The 20,880-nt window shown below is 50.2% G+C and overlaps 1 protein-coding gene across 1 annotated transcript in view; it reads left to right on the top strand.

The window, feature by feature from the left end:
• The first annotated feature begins 553 nt into the window (after positions 1-553).
• The window catches only part of PARP1 (poly(ADP-ribose) polymerase 1), a 153,863-nt gene continuing 133,536 nt past the window's right edge, over positions 554-20,880 (top strand). Inside the window, exon 1 of the mRNA XM_075339063.1 lies at positions 554-826. Within this exon, the coding sequence (XP_075195178.1) occupies positions 707-826 (120 nt within the window). The 5' untranslated portion in view covers positions 554-706. The remainder of the gene's footprint in view (positions 827-20,880) is intronic.

Below are 20,880 nucleotides of genomic sequence, written 5' to 3' on the forward strand. Positions count from 1 at the left end.
TTCTGGTTTTTTTTGTAGTTGCTAATAAATATATATACTGTTTGGTATCGCCGTAATCCTGCTGCAGCATCGCATCGTCAGGTCATTTTCACCGTACAATGAACGCAGTAAAAAGAATACCCCAAAGACAATGGCAGAATTATGTTTTTTTCAAAATTTTAGTTTTTTCCCTCCTTTTCAGTGCATTGTACAGTAAAGTCATTTAAAATCCTGCTAAAATTATAAATAAAATAAAAATATTGGTTTTGGAAGGAGGGGTTAAAAAAAAACAAAAAAAACAAACAAACGACAGCACAAAAATTAAAAATCCCCCAGTCATGGAGTGGTTAATAAATCTCCCAGCTGAGCAGTGCTGGATGCCCCACACTGGGGGGGACACTGGGGCTTCCTCCTCTGACTTTACGGGGGGGTTGAGGGGAAAGGCAAAGTCACGTGGTTTGAGGGGAAAAACACAAACAGCCCCAAGTATCCAGAGCACGTGACGTCCTGCCCCAGCCCCGTTATCTCCTCTCTGGTCTCTTCTGCTCAGCAGGGGGGAGTAGTCGCTGGCCGATCCGCAGCCTGCAGTGTGAGGTGCGGGGCGCGCTCGGTGCTCGGCTGCTGCTGCCTGCTCCGTTGTGTGGCGGGCTCCTGGCTGCACGCCGCTGGTCCTCCTGTGCTGGTGTCCGCGTCCTGCCGGCCGCTCTCATCCCTTCTTCCTGCAGACATGGCCGAGGCCTCCGAGAAGCTGTACCGAGCCGAGTACGCCAAGAGCGGCCGGGCTTCCTGCAAGAAATGCGGGGACAACATCGCCAAGGAGTCTCTGCGGCTCGCCATCATGGTGCAGGTAATGGTGCGGCGGCGGCGGCGGCACAGTGGCTGGGGGGCGGCGGCGGGATCCGTGCGGAGCGGAGTGCCCGGGCAGGGGGAGACACTTCCGGCATAAAGTGCGCTCCTGCGACTTTTACATAAACGGCGCGGCCATCTGTAATGTCGCAGCAGAAAGAGCCTCGTGCACTTAAAGGGGTGGTCCTGCTGTAATCTGCTCTTGTGCACTTAGTGATCCTGGTATAATAAACTTCCCGTGCACTTAAAGGGGTGGTCTGGGTGTAGTAGTCTGCATTCCTGTGCACTTAAAGGGGTGGTCCGGGAGTAGTAGTCTGCATTCTTGTGCACTTAAAGGGGGGGTCCGGGTGTAGTAGTCTGCATTCTTGTGCACTTAAAGGGGGGGTCCGGGTGTAGTAGTCTGCATTCTTTTTTACTTAAAGGGGTGGTCCGGGTGAAGTAGTTTGCATTCTTGTGCACTTAAAGGGGGGGTCTGGGCAGGGCCGGCTCCAGGTTTTTGTGGGCCCCGGGCGGAAGAGTCCCAGTGGGCCCCATCCACACGCAGACTCACACATACGTACACATACATATACATATTTAACAACAAACTCACAAAAATACATATAGAACTGACACATCTATACAGTCATATACACTGACATACATAGATACACATCATACATGCATACAGACACACACAACACAACTCTGCTGGATACATACATACAGACACAGCGCTGCTACATACATACACACCTAGCTCTGCTATATACATACACACATAGCACTGCTATATACATACACACCTAGCTCTGCTATATACATACACACCTAGCTCTGCTACATACATAGCTCTGCTACATACATAGCTCTGCTACATACATAGCTCTGCTACATACATACACACATAGCTCTGCTACATACACACATAGCTCTGCTACATACACACATAGCTCTGCCACATACACACATAGCTCTGCTACATACACACATAGCTCTGCCACATACACACACACATAGCTCTGCCACATACACACACACACATAGCTCTGCCACATACACACATAGCTCTGCTACATACACACATAGCTCTGCCACATACACACATAGCTCTGCCACATACACACATAGCTCTGCCACATACACACATAGCTCTGCCACATACACACATAGCTCTGCCACATACACACATAGCTCTGCCACATACACACATAGCTCTGCCACATACACACATAGCTCTGCCACATACATACACACATAGCTCTGCCACATACATACACACATAGCTCTGCCACATACATACACACATAGCTCTGCCACATACATACACACATAGCTCTGCTACATACATACACACATAGCTCTGCTACATACATACACACATAGCTCTGCTACATACATACACACATAGCTCTGCTACATACATACACAAATCGCTCTCTCACATACATACACACATAGCTCTGCTACATACATACACACATAGCTCTGCTACATACATACACACATAGCTCTGCTACATACATACACACATAGCTCTGCTATATACATACACACATAGCTCTGCCACATACATACACACATAGCTCTGCTATATACATACACACATAGCTCTGCCACATACACACATAGCTCTGCCACATACACACATAGCTCTGCCACATACACACATAGCTCTGCCACATACACACACACATAGCTCTGCCACATACATACACACATAGCTCTGCCACATACATACACACATAGCTCTGCCACATACATACACACATAGCTCTGCCACATACATACACACATAGCTCTGCCACATACATACACACATAGCTCTGCCATATACATACACACATAGCTCTGCTACATACACACATAGCTCTGCTACATACACACATAGCTCTGCCACATACACACATAGCTCTGCCACATACACACACACATAGCTCTGCCACATACACACACACATAGCTCTGCCACATACACACACACACATAGCTCTGCCACATACACACATAGCTCTGCTACATACACACATAGCTCTGCCACATACACACATAGCTCTGCCACATACACACATAGCTCTGCCACATACACACATAGCTCTGCCACATACACACATAGCTCTGCCACATACACACATAGCTCTGCCACATACACACATAGCTCTGCCACATACATACACACATAGCTCTGCCACATACATACACACATAGCTCTGCTATATACATACACACATAGCTCTGCTACATACATACACACATAGCTCTGCTACATACATACACACATAGCTCTGCTACATACATACACACATAGCTCTGCTACATACATACACACATAGCTCTGCTACATACATACACACATAGCTCTGCTACATACATACACAAATCGCTCTCTCACATACATACACACATAGCTCTGCTACATACATACACACATAGCTCTGCTACATACATACACACATAGCTCTGCTACATACATACACACATAGCTCTGCTATATACATACACACATAGCTCTGCCACATACATACACACATAGCTCTGCCATATACATACACACATAGCTCTGCCACATACACACATAGCTCTGCCACATACACACATAGCTCTGCCACATACACACATAGCTCTGCCACATACACACATAGCTCTGCCACATACACACATAGCTCTGCCACATACACACATAGCTCTGCCACATACACACATAGCTCTGCCACATACATACACACATAGCTCTGCCACATACATACACACATAGCTCTGCCACATACATACACACATAGCTCTGCCACATACATACACACATAGCTCTGCCACATACATACACACATAGCTCTGCCATATACATACACACATAGCTCTGCCATATACATACACACATAGCTCTGCTATATACATACACACATAGCTCTGCTATATACATACACACATAGCTCTGCTATATACATACACACATAGCTCTGCTATATACACACACACATAGCTCTGCTATATACATACATACACACATAGCTCTGCCACATACATACACACATAGCTCTGCCACATACATACACACATAGCTCTGCCATATACATACACACATAGCTCTGCCATATACATACACACATAGCTCTGCCATATACATACACACATAGCTCTGCTATATACATACACACATAGCTCTGCTATATACATACACACATAGCTCTGCTATATACATACACACATAGCTCTGCTATATACATACACACATAGCTCTGCTATATACATACACACATAGCTCTGCTATATACATACACACATAGCTCTGCTATATACATACACACATAGCTCTGCTATATACATACACACATAGCTCTGCTACATACACACATAGCTCTGCTATATACATACACACCTAGCTCTGCTATATACATACACACCTAGCTCTGCTATATACATACACACCTAGCTCTGCTATATACATACACACCTAGCTCTGCTATATACATACACACCTAGCTCTGCTATATACATACACACATAGCTCTGCTATATACATACACACATAGCTCTGCTATATACATACACACATAGCTCTGCTATATACATACACACATAGCTCTGCTATATACATACACACCTAGCTCTGCTATATACACACATAGCTCTGCTACATACACACCTAGCTCTGCTATATACATACACACATAGCTCTGCTACATACATACACACATAGCTCTGCTATATACATACACACATAGCTCTGGTATATACATACACACCTAGCTCTGCTATATACACACATAGCTCTGCTACATACACACCTAGCTCTGCTATATACATACACACCTAGCTCTGCTATATACATACACACATAGCTCTGCTATATACATACACACATAGCTCTGCTATATACATACACACATAGCTCTGCTATATACATACACACCTAGCTCTGCTACATACAGGCAGAGACAGACACGCGCGGCTCCGGGGGGGGGGGGCATAAATCGGGGGTTGGGGAGGGCACATACCGCTCAGGTCACGGTGGAGAGGGGGCCCACACAGCGCCGGAGGGACACGCTGTGCTGGGGGTCGCTGGCTGGCACTGCAACTCTCATCTGTGGGACTGAGCAGGATGCCGGTCTGTAGCTCCGCCCACAGATGAAGTTCAAACCAGGAAGTCTGCGCGCCTTAAAGAGACGGCGCCGCAGATTCCTGCCGAGGACTGCGGTCCCCGGAACTCGGCCCGGGGACCGCAGAACTAAGGAGAGTGGGCCCCGGCCAAGGGGCACCAGAACTGACGAGGCCGAGTGGGCCCCCCCGTCTCTCCAGGGCCCCGGCATTTGCCCGGGTATGCCGGGTGCTGACGCCGGCCCTGGGTCTGGGTGTAGTAGTCTGCATTCTTGTGTACTTAAAGGGGTGGTTCGGGAGTAGTAGTCTGCATTCTTTTTTTACTTAAAGGGGTGGTCCGGGTGAAGTCGTTTGCATTCCTATGCACTTAAAGGGGTGGTCCGGGAGTAGTAGTCTGCATTCTTGTGTACTTAAAGGGGTGGTCTGGGTGTAGTAGTCTGCATTCTTTTTTACTTAAAGGGGTGGTCCGGGTGAAGTAGTTTGCATTCTTGTGCACTTAAAGGGGTGGTCTGGGTGTAGTAGTCTGCATTCTTGTGCACTTAAAGGGGTGGTCTGGGTGTAGTAGTCTGCATTCTTTTTTACTTAAAGGGGTGGTCCGGGAGTAGTAGTCTGCATTCTTGTGCACTTAAAGGGGGGGGTCTGGGTGTAGTAGTCTGCATTCTTGTGCACTTAAAGGGGGGGTCCGGGTGTAGTAGTCTGCATTCTTGTGCACTTAAAGGGGGGGTCTGGGTGTAGTAGTCTGCATTCTTGTGCACTTAAAGGGGGGGTCCGGGTGTAGTAGTCTGCATTCTTGTGCACTTAAAGGGGGGGTCCGGGTGTAGTAGTCTGCATTCTTGTGCACTTAAAGGGGGGGTCCGGGTGTAGTAGTCTGCATTCTTTTTCACTTAAAGGGGGGGTCCGTGTGTACCGTTTTACTCTCCAGGGTGTGTACGCTAATGCCCCGTTGTCCTGTGATTTTTCTGCAGATTTCAGCCTCCTGGACCTCCTGCTCTATAGGTTTCTGTATTACAGGAACGGTTACATTCCTGCCTTCCTTTCACAGGGTGCACAGATTTTTGCAATGTCTCAGTTCGTGCATGCAGTCGGAAAGTTCTCTGGGGGCGTGTCTGAGCATGGACTTTCTGCCACGCCCCCAGCGCACTTCCTGCCTGATTTGCATATCATTTTTCGCCAGTGTTCTCACGGCTGATCCCGATAGAGGGGTGTCGGGAGTAACGGTGCGCACCTTATCTTAGGATCACAGCATAAGCATGATTGTGCAGGTTTACACGTCAGTGTCAGAAAATGCACGTGCTTAAAGGGATGGTCTACTACTGGGGACTATATTTTTGGAGGGACATCAAAATCATTATTTGCCATGAGGTTTCATTACAAATGAAGCACGTTTTTGTTTTCTGTAGCTTGTTCTAATGCTGGTCGCTCAAGGAGTTTTCGGAGAATCTGTCAGTGAGCTCATTATGACCAGAGAGTTTCCAGGTCCCCCTTACACATCGGCAGCTGTCGGCCAAATGGTCGTTTGTCCTTTAGCTTACCTGCCCCCACATACATAGAAATGCTCGTCTGACCTCCCGTTGTTCTCCACGAGACATCTTGTAATGGCGGCTCATCTCCCAGAGGACAAAATCATCGCCCAATGAAATTCAGCAAACACAAAGGGGCGAGTTGACAGGCCCCTATAGGGTGGGGTTTTATCTAATTGTCATGAGGGTCTTAAAGGGTTAGGGTATGTGCGCACGTTGCTTTTTACCTGCTTTTTTGCTGCTTTTTCTTCTGCGCTGTTTAATGCCAAAATGGATGTGTTCTTCTATTCAAGCAAAGTCTATGGGAATTTGGGTTTCTTGTTCACACTATGTTGTTCAAAATGCTGCCTTTTTGAGGCAGAACTTTGGTCAAAAACTCAGCTTTTCAAAGAAGCAACATGTCAATTGTTTTTGCCATTTGGGTTTTGCACTGCAAAGCTGAGTTTTTGACCAAAGTTCTGCCACAAAAAGGCAGCATTTTGAACAACATAGTGTGAACAAGAAACCCAAATTCCCATAGACTTTGCTTGAATAGAAGAACACATCCATTTTGGCATTAAACAGCGCAGAAGAAAAAGCAGCAAAAAAGCAGGTAAAAAGCAACGTGCGCACATACCCTTATTCCGAAAATCTTAAGGTGGTCTCAGTTTTTGTAGAATTAATCACATGTGCAAATACTTAATGATGCTCCCCTGTTGAGTATGTTCAGAGGACGGCGATGCACCTAATGACCCTGTGTAATAAAACATCTGACCACCGGCTTGTTGCACAGCCCAGCTACGCTATGCCGAAGATCTGTTTGATAACTGCATATGCCCCTAATGACCCTGCCCACTACGCGACCAAGGGGTGTCCCTAGTGACCCTGCTCACTACGCGACCAAGGGGTGTCCCTAGTGACCCTGCCCACTACGCGACCAAGGGGTGTCCCTAGTGACCCTGCCCACTACGCGACCAAGGGGTGACCCTGCCCACTACGCGACCAAGGGGTGTCCCTAGTGACCCTGCTCACTACGCGACCAAGGGGTGTCCCTAGTGACCCTGCCCACTACGCGACCAAGGGGTGACCCTGCCCACTACGCGACCAAGGGGTGTCCCTAGTGACCCTGCCCACTACGCGACCAAGGGGTGTCCCTAGTGACCCTGCCCACTATGCGACCAAGGGGTGTCCCTAATGACCCTGCTCACTACGCGACCAAGGGGTGTCCCTAGTGACCCTGCCCACTACGCGACCAAGGGGTGACCCTGCCCACTACGCGACCAAGGGGTGTCCCTAGTGACCCTGCCCACTACGCGACCAAGGGGTGTCCCTAGTGACCCTGCCCACTACGCGACCAAGGGGTGTCCCTAATGACCCTGCCCACTACGCGACCAAGGGGTGTCCCTAATGACCCTGCCCACTACGCGACCAAGGGGTGTCCCTAATGACCCTGCCCAATACGCAACCAAGGGGTGTCCCTAATGACCCTGCCCAATATGCGACCAACGGGTGCCCTTAATGACCCTGTTTAATTAAAGATCCCAAGGATCTTCTTGCCGCTTGCTTGCTGCAGCACAGCTCAGCTGTTCAATGCTCATCTCTGCATGCCAAAAAGAGCATCATCATGCTCTGAAGTTCCCCATGAAATGTGGACTTTGTAAATTGTAACAAGCAAAATCACTACATTCAAAATGATCAAATCATAGAAGTAGGAATTTCCCCTGCTGAGATCCATCACGAAGTGCAGAGTGAACGGCCTGCAGCACCGAGGAGGAGTCGGGCGCTGCTGGGAAATGTAGTTTTAGTAGATAAGAATAGGGCCATCCACTTGGCTCTTTGAAGCTGAATCTGTAGTTGAGCAGCAGTTGAAATAAACCATATTAATGGGGCTCCTGTGCTTTATATTAAAAAAAATAACAATACAAAAAAATGGTTGGAATATCCCTTTTGAGGCGATGTACACACGCTAAGTATTTGCAGAAATTTCTGCACCAAATCTGCTTCTGCTGGCAGCAAAAATCGTGCATTTTTGAGCCTTTTTCTATGCATTTAGCTGTGAAAAAAACGTTCAAACGTAGAAAGAATTGACATATGCAGATTTATTTCTGCACCAAATCTTCAGGACTCTCATGGACTTTGCTGGGACAAATCTGCGATGGAAGCAAAAAAGCAGGGTGTGAACACGACCTAATGGAGACTAAGTTCCAGGTGTAATGTGTGCAGCCTGTCCCCCTCTGATTACTCTAGGAATGTGTATTGGGGTCAGAAATTGCAATCTTGACCCCCAATACATTGTGTTCCTGACTAATGGGGGGTTCCATGGGAATGATTGGGGTGGGGGGGGCAGCTCCTCCCCATAGGATTTCTGTATGGTGTAAGGACAGGAGACCTGATGCATTTACATGACCTGTTGATAGTTGTGGTGATCATGGTGGGGGGCAGGGAAGTATTCACACTTCCTCTCATTTATCTAACTGATAACAGAGAACAATAGTCTGCATGTAGCTTTTAAAGTGCTGACCTATAGTGAGTAATTACATGTCCTTTGGTCATCCTTGGACTCCTTCATACAGAAGGGGGATGTGATTTGTCCCTGTGGGGGTCCGGGTCAGTCATCATTGATACTCTCGTAATTAGCAGACACCCCCCCCTCCATTATCTGCAGAACTACAGCTCTGTGAGATGCTGGGGCTGTAGATTTTCAGCACATGCATTGATAATTACTGTTGTTTTCTGGCTTTTTATTTGCTCTTTTACAGTGTTAGATATGCTAATTTTATGTAAATTTTGATTGGCATATTAGAAAATAATGCAACCAGTGGTAATTGATGCCTGACTATAGATGGATGTGGGTGAAATTACAGCTTTTATTTAAGAAAAAAAAAACTCGAAAAAATACTAAAAGTACCGTTTTGTGTATACAGCTCCTGAGCAGAACTGTGTCTCCATGGTTACGGACCATAATACGGGACTTCCGATCTTGCAGTCACGCCTTCCTCTTGATAATCTGCCTATAAGAATGGCAGGAAATAACAATGCAGAGCTTGTTTGTATTCTGTAACCACGGAGACACATTAGTGCGCATAAGAGCAAGGAATTTTCAAGACTCTGGGTCAGCGGGGGATTGATCCCTGGTATCTGGCCGGATGCCGGTCCCCGTATAATCTATGGGAACCAGAATTCGGCGCAGAGGGGTAAGAGCAAGCGCTTCATGATCACCGGAGCGGCTATATGTTCCCGTGGCCTCTTACTCTTCTTCCCGTTCCGATCATTAGGCTCCTTCATATGCACTGCTTCCCCAGCACATGGATGTCTGTGATTGGTTGCAGTCAGACACGCCCCCACGCTGACTGACAGCATGGCTGACGCTTCCAATCACAGACCAGGTCTATATTGTACAGTAAAATAAAAAAAATTGGTGCAGGGTCCCCCCATATTATAATACCCAGCACAGGTAAAGCCCACGGCTAGAGGCTGCAGCCCCCAGCCGTGCGCTTATCCGTATCAAAATAAGAGGAACTACATGCAGCTGTTTTAAATTTATTTAACTAACTAATTTTAAAAAAAATGGGGTGCTGCCACCCCCCCACCTCCTCAATTTTGATACCTAGCCGAGATTAATTCAGACAGCTGAGGCTAGTTTGGTCAGGCCAGGGAGAACTATACTAATTGGGGCCCCCCCAACCTAAACATTGCAGGCTGCAGCCACCCATGATTGTTGCATCCATTAGATGCGACCAGCCCGATGCTTTACCCTGCTCTTCCCAATTGCCCTGGTACGGTGGCAATTGGCGTAATAAGGGGTTAATGTCAGCTCACAGCTGCCACTAAGCCCTAGATTAGTAATGGGAGGTGTCTGAGACACCCCCCCCTTATCACTGATCTGTAAAGGTACCGTCAGACTAAGCGACGCTCCAGCGATCCCACCAGCAACCTGACCTGGCAGGGATCGCTGGAGTGTCGCTACACGGGTTGCTGGTGAGCTGTCACACAGGCAGATCTCACCAGTGACCAGCCAGCAGCGACGTGTGGAAGCGATGCTGCGCTTGGTAATGAAGGTAAATATCGGGTAACAAAGAAGCCCTTTCCTTGGTTACCCGATATTTACCTTCGTTACCAGCGTCCGCCGCTCTCACACTGCCAGTGCCGGCTCCCTGTTACCTGCACTCCTAGCCAGAGTACACATCGGGTTAATTACCCGATGTGTAGTCCGGCTACGTGTTCAGAGAGCAGGGAGCCGGCACTGACAGTGTGAGAGCGGCGGACGCTGGTAACGAAGGTAAATATCGGGTAACCAAGGAAAGGGCTTCTTTGTTACCCGATATTTACCTTGGTTACCAGCGTCCGCAGAAGCCGGCTCCTGCTGCCTGCACATTCAGTTGTTGCTGTCTCGCTGTCACACACAGCGATCTGCGCTTCACAGCGGGACAGCAACAACTAAAAAATGGCCCAGGACATTCAGCAACAACCAACGACCTCACAGCAGGGGCCAGGTTGTTGCTGGATGTCACACACAGCAACATCGCTAGCAACATCGCTGCTACGTCACAAAAGTTGTTTCTTAGCAGCGATGTTGCTAGCGATGTTGCTTAGTGTGACGTGGCCTTAAGTGAAAAAAAATAAGCACAAACGCCGCAAAAAATCCTTGATTTGAAATAAAATAAAAAAAACCTGCCCTCTTTCACCACTTTATTAACCCCCAAATCACCCCTGCAGGTCCGACTGACTTCACACAAGGTCCCAAAACGCTACCAGCTCTGCTACATCTGAATCACAGCAAACGATCATGGAACATGACCGCACGCTGTAAACTCAGACAGAGACTGAGCAGCGATGAGCGGTGACATCACTCAGGTTACCCGCAGTCATAGCTGGGAGTTCTCATGGTCCTCCACCTGTGACCGCAGGTAACCTGTCAGGGGACGCAGGTAATGACAGGGGACTTCAATGGACTCAGGTCCCCCCCCGGCCAACCTCACTTTGGAACTACAGCATAGGAGACCCCTCAAAACAAGGAGGGGCAGCACTTAAAGGAGTTGTCCGACATTAGCTTAACAAAAATGTTTGAGTTTATCTGTGCTGTATTGTCATATAAATCACACCTACATTGTTATTTTTTGTTTTCTAACTTTTGTTCCTCTTGAATTATCCCTTTATTCTCTGCAGCTTCTTGTTTACATTCAGATCCAGCAAACATGACCACTTCCTGTGCTGAACCTCAGTCAGAGCTTCACCGCCCACCCCAGTGTCCAGCCCCTCCCCAGTGTCCAGCCTCGCCCCCTGCCCGCCCCCTGCACACACAGTCCCTGTCAGTATTCTTCCCCAGCACCTGACCTGGTATTACTACAGCATTGCAAATAACAGCCCCACATCGGGCTCTGCACCGCACACGCACACATATGGCTCTGTACCGCACACACACACATATGGCTCTGTACCGCACACGCACACATATGGCTCTGTACCGCACACGCACACATATGGCTCTGTACCGCACACGCACACATATGGCTCTGTACCGCACACGCACACATATGGCTCTGTACCGCACACGCACACATATGGCTCTGTACCGCACACGCACACATATGGCTCTGTACCGCACACGCACACATATGGCTCTGTACCGCACACGCACACATATGGCTCTGTACCGCACACGCACACATATGGCTCTGTACCGCACACATATGGCTCTGTACCGCACACATATGGCTCTGTACCGCACACATATGGCTCTGTACCGCACACATATGGCTCTGTACCGCACACATATGGCTCTGTACCGCACACGCACACATATGGCTCTGCACCGCACACGCACACATATGGCTCTGCACCGCACACGCACACATATGGCTCTGCACCGCACACGCACACATATGGCTCTACACGCACACACATGGCTCTGCACCGCACACGCACACACATGGCTCTGCACCGCACACGCACACACATGGCTCTGCACCGCACACACATGGCTCTGCACCGCACACGCACACATATGACTCTGCACACGCACACATATGGCTCTGCAAGCCCCCCCATCCCCATCGGGAACACATGTGGAGTACATACTCACCTGTCCTCGGTCCCCGCCGCTCCTGCACGTTTGTGCGCTGTCTGTGCTCTCTTCAGCACAGTAGTGACGTCACCGCTGTGCTGAAGAGAGCACAGACAGCGGGAGGGACAGTGATGAGAAGCTGCGCTGCGCTGTTTCTCATCAGCACTTTCAAATGTACCGGCATCAGTGATCTGTGATGCCGATACATTTGAATGTGTGATCCTGAGCAGGGGCCCGATGCTGGAGCTGACACCACGGCAGCTGCCGCCAGGCCCCGCCCCCAGGTCACGGACCCCACAGCAGTGCAGGGGGAGGTTACTGGAAAGTAAAAGAGGTGCGGGGGAATGTGTGGGAGGGTGCAGGGAAGGGGGCGGGGCTCATCACACTGTACCCGCCCAGCAGGGAGGCGACAAGCTGTTCCACATTTGCATGTCAACATGGCCCTGCCCATGTAGACATGAAATGACCGGAAGCAGCAAAATCGCGGCAGGAGCGGTCACATGACCGCTCTGAGCCGGGGGAGAGGGGCTGACAGCAGGGCAGGTAAGTGCTCTCTATCTACTTACCTGCCCCAATGTAGCCCAATAGGGAAATAAAAAAAAAAAATGTCAAAGAAGCCGGATAACCCCTTTAAGCAGAGCAGAAAGTCACTAATGTGATTTTGTTTTTCTTCGGCGCTCCATTGGGAGACCCAGACGATTGGGTGTATAGCTACTGCCTCCGGAGGCCACACAAAGCATTACACTAAAAAGTGTAAGGCCCCTCCCCTTCTGCCTATACACCCCCCGTGGGATCACGGGCTGCTCAGTTTTCAAGCTTTGTGCGAAGGAGGTCAGACATCCACGCATAGCTCCACTGTTTAGTCAGCAGTAGCTGCTGACTATATCGGATGGAAGAAAAGAGGGCCCATACTAGGGCCCCCAGCATGCTCCCTTCTCACCCCACTCTTGTTGGCGGTGTTTAAGGTTGAGGTACCCATTGCGGGTACGGAGGCTGGAGCCCACATGCTGTTTTTCCTTCCCCATCCCCCTGAGGGCTCTGGTGAAGTGGGATCTTACCGGCCTCCAGACTCTGAGGCCGGGCTCCATCCACAGACCCGGAGATCCTGCTGGATACGGAGCTGGGTACCGTCAGGGACAAGGCCCTGCAACATTCAGGTACTCTGTGTCCCCGTACAGACAGGCACAGACACACTCCAGCGTTGCTGGGTGTTCTAGTGCGCCGGGGACAGTAGCGCTGCGCGCTTGGGTTATACTCACTGCAGCTTAGCTGAGTGAGTTTGTGTGGGGAACTACCGCGCCGGCCGCCACGGAGACTGCGGCGCGGCTGCGACTTGTGGTGCGCCGGGGACTTCGCGCCGACCGTGCTTTTACGACGGCAGCGCTTATAAATCTAGTCCCCGGCTTCTGCGGCCTTGTTACGTTTCGTTCCCGCCCCCAGCCCTGTCAGTCAGGGAAGGGGAGAGACGCTGTACAATAGTCAGCGCCGAGGGCTGGAGTCTTATTTACATACTCCAGCCCTCTCACTGGGCACAGTGGGACGCCAGTTTCCCGCTCTTTGTCTGCAGCACGCCCACGGCCCGCCCCTCTTCACAGGACGCCGGCAGCCATTCCTGCACGCAGTCTGAGCTGGAGAACGGACATAGCCCTGGGAGACCCAGACAGGGGATTCTGGCGACCACACACCCGCTGTTAAGCGGGCGGTAAGCAGCACCTAGGTGCTGACCCCACTAGTGCCACAGTGTTTGTTTTGTGTACTTTTGTCTGTACCTATATATTGCACTGTACGGTCGCTTCTTGGCTTATACCCCTATATTGCTCTGAGGAGACAACAGCATGTCATCCGCAAAAAGCAAGGGTGCCAAGGCAAGCGCAAAGGGTCGGGCTTTCTATGCTGCTTGTACCGCATGTGAGGCTACTCTACCGGCAGGTTCCACTGACCCCCATTGTGTGCAATGTTCGGTCCCTGTGCCACTTCGTCAGCCGGAGTCTATGCTAGTAGTGGCCCAGGCAGAGACGCCTGTGAACCCTGCCCCGGTGACGGGGACAGAGTTTGCAGTTTTTGCTGATAAGATGTCTGTGACCATGACAAAAATTCTAGAAACTTTGCAGTCCAGGCCGGTCACTCAGACCATGGGCACTGCTGATTCAATGTTCCCCGGTCCCCCTCAGTTGGAACTAATCCGTGCTCCAAGGGGGTTCCAGGCATCACAGGCTGAAGGCTCTGACTCGGACGACAGTCCCAGGCAGCCTAAGCGAGCTCGCTGGGAGAGACCCTCGGCGTCATCACGCTGGTCAGGGTCTCAGCGAGAGGATTCTCTGTATGATGAGACAGAACTAGGTGATCAGGAGTCTAATCCTGAGACTGCTCTCAACCTGGATACCCCTGATGGTGACGCCATGGTGAATGATCTTATAGCGGCCATCAATAGACTGCTGGATATTTCTCCTCCAGCGGAGGAGGCAGCAGCACAGCAGGAGAAATTCCATTTCAGGTATCCCAAACGTAAATTGAGCTCTTTTCTGGACCACGCTGACTTCAGAGAGGCAGTCCAGAAACACCATGCTTATCCAGATAAGCGTTTCTCCAAACGTCTTAAGGATACACGTTATCCCTTTCCCCCTGACGTGGTCAAACGCTGGACCCAGTGTCCAAAGGTGGACCCCCCAATCTCCAGGCTTGCGGCTAGATCCATAGTTGCAGTGGAAGATGGGGCTTCACTTAAAGATGCCAATGACAGACAGATGGACCTTTGGTTGAAATCTGTCTATGAAGCTATCGGCGCGTCGTTTGCTCCAGCATTCGCAGCCGTGTGGGCACTCCAAGCTATTTCAGCTGGTCTGGCGCAGGTGGACTCTATCATACATCCATCAGTGCCGCAAGTGGCGTCCTTGACCTCGCAAATGTCTGCGTTTGCGACTTACGCTATCAATGCGGTCTTGGACTCTACCAGCCGTACGTCAATGGCGTCCGCCAACTCGGTGGTTTTACGCAGAGCCTTATGGTTAAAGGAATGGAAAGCAGATTCTGCTTCCAAAAAATGCTTAACCAGTTTGCCATTATCTCAAGACAGACTGTTTGGTGAGCAATTGGCGGAAATCATTAAACAGTCCAAGGGTAAGGACTCTTCCTTACCCCAGCCCAGATCAAGCAAACCTCAACAGTGGAGGGGACAGTCGAGGTTTCGGTCCTTTCGAGGTTCGGGCAGGGCCCAATTCTCCTCGTCCAAAAGGACTCAGAAGGAGCAGAGGAGCTCAGATTCCTGGCGGACTCACTCACGCCCAAAGAAAGCAGCCGGAGGAACCGCTTCCAAGCCGGCTGCCTCATGACTTTCGGCCTCCTCTCTCCGCATCCTCGGTCGGTGGAAGGCTCTCCCGCTTTTGCGGCATTTGGCTGCCACAGGTCAAAGACCGGTGGGTAACAGACATTTTGTCTCACGGGTACCGGATAGAGTTCAGTTCTCGTCCTCCGCCTCGGTTCTTCAGAACTTCCCCACATCCCGACCGAGCCGATGCTCTTCTGCAGGCGGTGTGCTCTCTAAGGGCAGAGGGAGTGGTGATCCCTGTTCCTCTTCAGGAACGAGGTCAAGGTTTTTACTCCAATCTGTTTGTGGTGCCAAAAAAGGACGGCTCTTTCCGTCCTGTTCTGGACCTAAAACTGCTCAACAAGCACGTGAAAACCAGGCGGTTCCGGATGGAATCTCTCCGCTCCGTCATTGCCTCAATGTCTCAAGGAGATTTCCTAGCATCAATAGACATCAAGGATGCTTATCTCCACGTGCCGATTGCTCCAGAGCACCAGCGTTTTCTACGCTTCGTTATAGGAGACGAACACCTTCAGTTCGTAGCCCTGCCATTTGGTCTGGCGACAGCCCCACGGGTTTTCACCAAGGTCATGGCAGCAGTGGTAGCAGTCTTGCATTCTCAGGGACACTCGGTGATCCCTTATGTGAGGTAAATCCGGAGATATGACGATAAATCATGATATTCAAGTTATGTCAGGAAGCCCTCTCCTGGTGTCACCCCCCCTTTCCTTCACACAACTTGTTTAGCAACCCATCCCCTGGCCATCTCCTGTGATATGGAAATTAGGTGATGTGGGAACAAAGGACACAGGATGACTCCCTGCCGTCACCCTGTAACAAGAGTCGTATCTCATTATAAGGCTCTGGAACTAGCCAGACAGAACGACTCCAGTAAAAAATGGTTCATATCTCGCAAGCCATATTTCCGATAAATACGGCAACCATAAAAATGGTGTTTTCGCATGCGGACGATGCTGGCACACCTTTTTTATGGGAGCGGGAGCTTGGGAAATACCCCAGGCGTGATATCAGCCAATGTGGAACTAGTAGACGAGTCATGAAACCTCTCATTCTGTAGCTAAATTCATAACTGTCACAATGAGAGCATTGGCGTCCGCCTACGACGCTCCCAGGCCAAGTTATGGCCATATTCCATGTTGTGGATTTTGTCCATAACTCCAGCCAGGGGTGGAGCAGTGCTCCCTCTGAGGTCACGAAGGTAGGAGGGGACCTGGATTTGCCCAGGTTGATAACCCTACTTCGGCCATTTTCCAGTGTTCTTTCGCTGGGGGTCACGTGTAGGAAACATCTGTGGGAAGGATCCTAGAAACCTGGCCTACAGCGCCCCCCTGTGGCCAGACGCACAAGGTAACTGATTGAATTGCATACCTGTTTGTAAAACATGCTTTATCTGTAACTGTACTCTGACATATGTATATTCTGTAGATTCCCTATTGTATATATTGTAGTTTCTAGTGTGCTTTAGGCTGATTAAATTATATAATTAATCTTGGGCTGTTCTGTTATCTCGATCTTGAATCCCACGTCTGTGTGTTCGGCTAATAGTTACCGTGAAGCGGTTGGTGGCAGCGAGTTGTGCCAAGGATTATTGTGGGGAGGCCAGTGAGATTCAGGGAGGTTTTATATATTCCGCCCGCGGAGGTCGGGGGAATATATACCCTACTCTCACCGGGGACCCTTCAATAATCGGCATAAGTAGTATAGCGGCCTCCTTGCTTATTGTCGGGCAATTCCATAATTGGCCTGACTATAAGAGGGGCGCTAGAGAGCGCGTCACGTGCTCTGTCTGTCGGTCGGGAGGTATAAAGGAGGGGTGACCCCCACTTGTTACCCCCCGATTGTGACGTACTGGTAGCCAGCGCGGGGGATTTCTGAGTGACCCCCCCGGTGGTTTGTGACACCTTACTTGGACGATCTACTTGTCAAGGCACCCTCTCAAGGAGCATGCCAACACAGCCTGAACGTGGCGCTGGAGACTCTCCAGACCTTCGGGTGGATCATCAACTTTTCAAAGTCAAACCTGTCACCGACCCAATCACTAACATATCTTGGCATGGAGTTTCATACTCTCTCAGCGGTAGTGAAGCTTCCGCTGGACAAGCAGCGGTCACTACAGACAGGGGTGCAGTCTCTCCTTCAAGGCCAGTCGCACCCCTTAAGACGCCTCATGCACTTCCTAGGGAAGATGGTGGCAGCAATGGAGGCAGTTCCGTTTGCGCAGTTTCATCTGCGCCCACTTCAATGGGACATTCTCCGCCAATGGGACAGGAAGTCGACGTCCTTGGACAGGAAAGTCTCCCTTTCCCAGACGGCCAAGGACTCTCTTCAGTGGTGGCTTCTTCCCACCTCATTATCACAAGGAAGGTCCTTCCTACCCCCATCCTGGGCGGTGGTCACGACAGACGCGAGCCTGTCAGGGTGGGGAGCAGTTTTTCTCCACCACAGGGCTCAAGGTACGTGGACTCAGCAGGAGTCCACCCTTCAGATCAATGTTCTGGAAATCAGGGCAGTGTATCTTGCCCTACAAGCCTTCCAGCACTGGCTGGAAGGGAAGCAGATCCGAATTCAGTCGGACAACTCCACAGCGGTGGCATACATCAACCACCAAGGTGGGACACGCAGTCGGCAAGCCTTCCAGGAAGTCCGGCGGATTCTGATGTGGGTGGGAGCCACGGCCTCCACCATATCCGCAGTTCACATCCCCGGCGTAGAAAACTGGGAAGCAGACTTCCTCAGTCGCCAGGGCATGGACGCAGGGGAATGGTCCCTTCACCCGGACGTGTTTCAGGAAATCTGCCGCCGCTGGGGAGTGCCGGACGTCGACCTAATGGCGTCCCGGCACAACAACAAGGTCCCAACTTTCATGGCACGGTCTCGCGATCACAGAGCTCTGGCGGCAGACGCCTTAGTGCAAGATAGGGCAGTTGGAACTGCGACCAATGTGTTTCCCCCTCTGGCACTCTTGCCCAGAGTGCTACGCAAGATCAGGTCCGATTGCCGCCGCGTCTTACTCGTCGCCCCAGACTGGCCGAGGAGATCGTGGTACCCGGATCTGTGGCATCTCACGGTCGGCCAACCGTGGGCGCTACCAGACCGGCCAGACTTACTGTCCCAAGGGCCGTTTTTCCATCTGAATTCTGCGGCCCTGAACCTGACTGTGTGGCCATTGAGTCCTGGATCCTAGCGTCTTCAGGATTATCTCAAGGGGTCGTGGCCACCATGAGACAGGCTAGGAAGCCCACGTCTGCTAAGATCTATCACAGAACGTGGAAGATTTTCTTATCCTGGTGCTCTGCACAAGGAGTGTCCCCCTGGCCATTTGCATTGCCTACTTTTCTTTCCTTCCTGCAATCTGGTTTGGAAAAAGGCTTAGCGCTCGGCTCCCTTAAAGGACAAGTCGCAGCGCTATCAGTATTTTTTCAGAAGCGTCTAGCACGACTTCCTCAGGTACGCACGTTCCTGCAGGGGGTTTGTCACATCGTCCCTCCGTACAAACGGCCGTTAGATCCATGGGATCTGAACAGGGTACTGGTTGCTCTCCAGAAGCCGCCCTTCGAGCCTCTGAAGGAGGTGTCACTTTCTCGACTCTCACAGAAAGTGGCCTTTCTGGTAGCGGTCACGTCTCTTCGCAGAGTGTCTGAGCTAGCAGCGCTGTCATCCAAAGCTCCCTTCCTGGTGTTTCACCAGGACAAGGTAGTGCTGCGCCCGATTCAGGAATTTCTCCCTAAGGTGGTATCCTCTTTTCATCTCAATCAGGATATCTCCTTACCTTCCTTTTGTCCTCATCCAGTTCATCGGTATGAGAAGGATTTGCATTTGTTAGATCTGGTGAGAGCACTCAGAATCTACATCTCCCGCACGGCGCCCCTGCGCCGCTCGGATGCACACTCAAGTGAATTGTCTGTTCCCCACTGCATTGGCTGAATATGTGTTCTGGTATATAACTCTGCTTCCTGTGATGTATGCTCTGTCATTTTCATAATCTATGTAATACTCACTGATGTATGACTGTATATTCCTCTTTGTAAATGTTATCTGATGGTGGATGGTGCAAATCTGTGTAGACTGGAAGTCCGGGTGGGTGTCAAATGTCCTGTTCCCTTTGATTCCTTAATCATCCCCTGGTGTGATCAGCATTTGTTGATTTCCCTTAACAAGCTGAGCTCCCATAATCCCACTCACCTACCCCTCTAGTCAGCCCTATATATTTGTGTCTTTCTTAAGGGGTGCATGCATGCAGGGTGTTGCATGCATGCCATCTCTTGCTAAGTGCCATCATTGCGAAGTGCTGGGCAGTTACCTCAATGGCAGTTAGTCAGGGCAGGAGTCTGCAGGTAAATTACTCTTTGACGCCATCTGTGTTAACCTTAACTATTATTTCACTCTCTATCATCCTATGTGCTTTTTCTGTTCACTTTCACAGCCCTGTCCCCCCTCCATCACCACTCATCCACATCAGCCCCTCTCTCCTCCCCTCTCATATGTACAGCTCCCAGGCTCTTTTCACCTATCTTAATAATCTGACTCAATCAAGCTCCAGGGACTTCCAAAAAAAGCCATGCCACAAGTCCAAAAACCATCTGACCTTTCTCCTTCTACTCCTCCTTCTTTCAGGTGATATCTCTCCTAATCCCGGTCCACACCATGCTAACTTTACCCCCTCCCCCACCTCCCATAGAAACCCTGATAATATTATTAACATTCCCTGTACACCCTCGCTTCCCTCTTTTAATTGTGCTCTATGGAATCCACGGTCCGTATGTAACAAGCTTCCTTACATCCACAACCTCTTTCTCAATAACTCTCTTAACTTACTAGGCCTAACTGAAACCTGGATTCAGGATTCTGATACTACTTCCCCTGCTGCCATCTCTCATGGTGGTTTACACTTTTCCCATTCACCAAGACCTGGAAACAGACATGGTGGTGGAGTAGGCTTACTACTGTCCCCACAGTGCACTTTCCAGGTCATCCCCCCAGCTCCATCACTCTCATTCCCATCCTTTGAGGTCCACACCATCAGGCTCTTCCATCCCCTCTCCCTCAGAGTAGCTGTCATATACCGTCCACCAGGCTCACCCACCCAGTTCCTTG

This window comes from Anomaloglossus baeobatrachus, chromosome 3, assembly GCF_048569485.1.
Source record: "Anomaloglossus baeobatrachus isolate aAnoBae1 chromosome 3, aAnoBae1.hap1, whole genome shotgun sequence".
Lineage (NCBI taxonomy): Eukaryota > Metazoa > Chordata > Amphibia > Anura > Aromobatidae > Anomaloglossus > Anomaloglossus baeobatrachus.